This window comes from Lytechinus variegatus, chromosome 10 (genome assembly GCF_018143015.1).
Source record: "Lytechinus variegatus isolate NC3 chromosome 10, Lvar_3.0, whole genome shotgun sequence".
NCBI classification, from domain to species: domain Eukaryota; kingdom Metazoa; phylum Echinodermata; class Echinoidea; order Temnopleuroida; family Toxopneustidae; genus Lytechinus; species Lytechinus variegatus.
In genome coordinates this window covers 10,586,043-10,591,036 of record NC_054749.1, presented here as the reverse complement: position 1 = coordinate 10,591,036, position 4,994 = coordinate 10,586,043, and the positions used below count along the sequence as shown (strand labels likewise).

At 35.8% G+C, this 4,994-nt stretch overlaps 1 protein-coding gene across 1 annotated transcript; it reads right to left on the bottom strand.

Moving 5' to 3' along the window:
- Positions 1 to 3,854, bottom strand: LOC121423007. The gene is made up of 2 exons (XM_041618277.1): positions 3,660 to 3,854; positions 1 to 2,005 (listed from the first exon to the last, which is right to left on the bottom strand). The coding sequence occupies exon 2, from the start codon at positions 1,880 to 1,882 to the stop codon at positions 59 to 61; it is 1,824 nt and encodes a 607-aa protein (XP_041474211.1). The 5' UTR covers positions 1,883 to 2,005; positions 3,660 to 3,854; the 3' UTR covers positions 1 to 58.
- Between the last annotated feature and the right edge of the window lie 1,140 nt (positions 3,855 to 4,994).

The window sequence follows — 4,994 nt, the reverse complement described above, 5'->3', positions numbered from 1 at the left end:
TTTACACCGGTTAACACCACAATTTTTGCTGTGTATAACTGTTGTCTTCAGGCGAGAATCAAAGCTGGCAATCCCCACAATCACTGATATTTTTCTCTATTTTGCAAAGTCTTACTATTAAATAGGATGGCTCTGGTACGGATGTCCATTTTCTGTTTATCAGACAATCAATAACCTGATTAAATTTCCTATGCTTCAGAGCAATAAGGAGTGGGTTTAGGGCACTAATGGAATAATAAAGTGTCTCTGCCATTTTATAGAGGAATGGTGGATAACAAGTTAGAATCATACAGATTAGTTTAGGAATAATAAATACAAGATAGAGGAGGGTTAGGATGGAGAGCAGCTGAGAAACTGATAACACGAATGCGCAAGGTGATGATTTTCTCCAAGAAATGCCTTCAGATGATATCATTGAAGATCCTATCGGTTGGAGTTCGTAAGAGTATGGTACAGAATACTTCCCATCAGGCGTACGTTTTTTGTTTTCATTATAATTCGGAGATGAATATACATTCCTTGATGTGAAATCATACGTTTCTCCAGTTTGGGCCATTCCATCAATCGTGCCATCATCATCGTCACAATCATCATCACGCACATCATTAAATTCAGCAACATCTTCATGACTGGTATTGCTAATCATTGTCTCTGTGCTTGCTTTCTTCCAGTGCAACCTTTTCGCAAAGCTGCCTAACTTGACTCTCATTTTCACGCTATTTCTATTCTGGTTTTCGTTCTTTTCATTGTCAACATTACTCCTGGCTAAGCCCTCTCTGTTTTCACTGTTTTTACGTATAACGGAAGGCTTAATAGTGTCCTCTTGCTCCAGAGAGAACATCATTTTCAATTCTTTGCTAATTGTTTTTATATCATCTGTCTTGTGGGGCAAACAATTTTCTCTTTTATTTCCAAGCATTGTTGCATTGTCTGATTTATTCTTGTTTCTCTTTCCACTTGAAAAATCTAAAAACTTTGGTAATTTTGAAACTTTTTCTTGGTTCATTTGTGATTGATTACACTGCTTCTTGTGTTTTCCTTTATCCTTTTTGAAACTAGTCATTGGACGAGCTTGCTGAACTTCTTCAAAAGGTGAACTAGGGGTCATGTATGCTCCTGGGTCTCTTCGGGGGTTAGGTCTTCTCTTTTTCCGAGGAACAAACTTATTTTTTCGACGATTTTTCTCAAATATATGGATTTTGTAGAAATGCCGTGAGGAGAAAAGTACTGTGAGTAGCCAGAGAATGGGCATTATAATCCTGATAATAAGTCGACTATGATTGCAACCTTCCAAAACACAAAGTTTTATCCTGCTTGAATATCCTAGATTAATTGAATCTGTAATATTTGGAATGTAAATGATTAAGAAAATACACATCCATAATAGGGATGCGATTATGAAAGGTCTTTTTCGCTTGTGGATACTGGCCCAAAAAGATCTTGACTTTGTGTGTTGCTTCCATTGCTGGTGAGACAACACTCCAAACGTTACCATCCTGATCCAGAGACACATATTGGTAAGGGTTGCAACACCAGCGCACATATAGTTCGAGAGTGCGCCCTCATCGTCGGTATCTACAATAAGAAGCGTTGCAGACTGGAGAGGCAACAGGAAACAAATCACAAGGTCCGCAAGAAGAACATTGATGACAAGAATATTGCTCCTTGTTTGTAAACTCTTGGACACGACAATGGCCAGGAGAATTAAGCTGTTAACACTGATACCTATCACCATGATAATAATCCAAAGGGTCACCGTAACGATGTCCAACCAGGATGTTGGTTGTTGCGAATAAGATAATGTACATGTATCCACTGACCCTGTCATGGTAGGATTCTCTGTCTGTCGAGGTACATCCAAAGATATTCTAGGAAGAGCCATTTATACTCTCCTAAAAAAACCTCCTGATGGGCTCTAGGTGGTATTCTGGTTAACGTGTTGAAAGTACTTCATTCTAAGATTTTATCGGTAGACTGTAGATCCAAGCTAAAAGAGCAGCTCTACCTGCCAATCAAAAATGAAAGCAAGACACACTTCCAGTTAGTCATTTTGAATTTTAATAGTACACCGCTTTTCCCTTGGTGCAAAGTCACTTAACCACAAGGAAGCACTGTGACCTGGACGTCAAATTGTTTGTTTTATGGCTAAAAGTCAGTCCACCACGTAAGCTGTGATGGAATAACATTTTTTCTAGAGTTCAAATTTATGTATAAACCTAACCCTCTACCCTACTGTATGGCTACGTTAAAGACCGCATGAAAATGGTAGAATGAAATAAAACTCAAGAAAATCTTGGACTATAACTGAAGATATTTCTAAAGCTTTAGAAGAGTTTGACGGGATGGAGGAAGCGATAGTTAATTCGTGTAATTAATGGTTCGGCAGATGTTGTGAATCATTGTCACGTTCTAAACCCATACTGCATGTAAAATCAAAACGAAAATCTCTGCCAACTTTCAGAAAAGTAGATATGTTGATACATCGACAATCAAATCCCACATTGTAATGCGGGCGACTCAATTCAAAACCATGTTCTGTTATTAGATCATATCCAAACCTAGATCTGATTATCATGCAGAAAAGGGGACAATATGGAACCAAAATTAATTACGGCCAGACAGTCAGGCTCGTAGTATTGGCTTTGATTTTAATTTAGTGGATGCATGTAATACTTCAGATTCAAAAGTGTGATAATCAATGAATGTTAATTCGTTTAATCTGTATTTAGCATGGTCGTTCTGTGTATTACAAGGATTGTGTGAAATTGATTTGGTTGTAACACATTCATCACTAGAAACATAGATTTTCATCATTCCCAGCTGTTATTCACTCTCCCCAATGCTCTGCATAGCCATGTTTTAGGCATTCTTTTTAAAACTAAACAAAATTATGTTTCTGTCACACCCGACTGAATTATTAAAAAAAAATATTTCTGGTAGATACCATGAATGGGTTGTTTAGAGTAGGTTTGAATGCTATAACCGGAGCAGACATAATACTGACTGGATAATGTGACTAGATGGTTGTAATCGTTGAGTTCACATCAAAGTAAGTCAGTAAAAAAAATGACATGACAGCACATGCACAGTAACATAAACATTTATAATTATTACAGAAAACCTCACAAACAATTACTTTCTTTCGCCTTTCGAAACTATATAGAGTGCTATGAAAATACAAAAAGAAACGGCAAACATATTGCTTATTTACAAAACAAAAGTGCCTTATCCGCATTATTCATAATGAAAACATTTGATAATTTCAAATATCATACTGAGGAAAGTACAGATTACACACAATCATTTCAACACTGCATATCATTTAGTTTGCAATATATTGAGTCTCTTGGCACAGACGTATGTATTCTTCGCTTCAAAAGCCACTTTAATGATTGATCATGAGGAATGTGTGCCAAAGACTAATTTATTTCTCAAAAATCAAACTTCACAGATTTTAGGTACAAGAGAAACAACACTGCCGCATTCACGAATGACAGTTGCTTGATAATTACGAGTCAAATTTATTACCAGTTTTTGCAAAAGAATCATGCATACAAACCTATTCTTCTAATTAACCAGTTAGTAGATCACAGACATCACCTTCATTTAAATAGATCGAGAAAGATTTAAACATTTAAGTTAATACAAAAATAACTTACCATTGTTGGAGAATCGAGGAAAGGTTGGCGTGTGTATCATATTGAGTATCGTACTGAGCCATTTACAAAGTGAGTATAAGGTTCAACAACTGACACTTAATCATGGATCATAATGTCATTGTCACTTACATGAGAGATAGAGAGTGAAAGTAGGAGGGGCGGGAGAGGGAAAAGACTGAAAGGGGAATATAGAGATACAAAATAATGGAGAAAGTAGGGATTAGGGATGCAGTGTTTTCATTAAACACAGAAAATTATTCAAAGTAGAGAAAGTTTATTAGATTATCTGTAGGTAGAATTATCTGTAAGTAGAATATCTTATATTATATATGTAAGTATAGAATAGAGAACATAGATGAAAATGGTAAGATGCTTTAGAGAAAAGGTTGAAGTAAAATTGGAACAAGGGTGAAATAGATGGAATATAGAAAACTAAGAAAGAGTTTAAAGATGTTGAAACAAGCGAAATGAGACTATGAAGATAGAGTCAATTCAAACCATGAAAACAGATGCGAAAAAACAGATCGAAACGACGGATATTAACAGACGAGGTTAAAAAAAATGAAATAGAAAGAGAGAGGACAGGAAAGAAGGAGAAAATAGAGAGAGGGAGAGAAAGGAAGAAAAGTGAGAAGTGTGAAGGAAGAGAGAGAGAGAAGAGACAGAGAGAAGAGACAGAGTTTGGAGTGTGATATAAATGGGTAGTAGAAAAGGAGGAAGGGAAATGTATACATGTGGGAGTGAGAGGAAGAGAAGGTCAAACATATCCCATGCGAAACTTCTGCAGCAAAACACTCTCCTGATTTGATATTACATTTATGATTAATACAGCAAATCAGAAATTATATTAAAAAGGTCCTTGAAAACAGTTCTTGAGCTCTAATGAAGAGATCCCTTGGGAGGAAGTCTTGTATGACGTTGGATCATAAAGGCTAATGGGACAGTGACAGGCCACTCTCTATTTTTGCAAAGTAAATATTTTTTTGTTTAACGATTTATCTGAAGGTGAATAAACTTCAATCTCATAAGATGTGTACTAATTGAAAATAAATAAATAAAATGGTCTTATTTGACAAACTAAATTAAAGTCATGTACATGTTTTTTTTTCAAAAAGCAAAATAAATCTTAGATGCATTGTATGGACAATCATTGACATTTCAAATTAATAGCTCACAAATGAACGACTAATGAATATTTCTATTTTAAAAAAACACGAAAATCCATATTTTATTGTTCGAAATAGACATGAAATGAAATACTCTGAAATTTGCTTTGCCCAATTGATCGTGGGCCCGGCAGCCACTGTACAGCGCCAGATCAACGAGGCTAAAGGG

Excerpts from the sequence above, each read along its gene's own strand:
- LOC121423007 (XM_041618277.1), bottom strand. The coding sequence starts at position 1,882 with ATGGCTCTTCCTAGAATATCTTTGGATGTACCTCGACAGACAGAGAAT.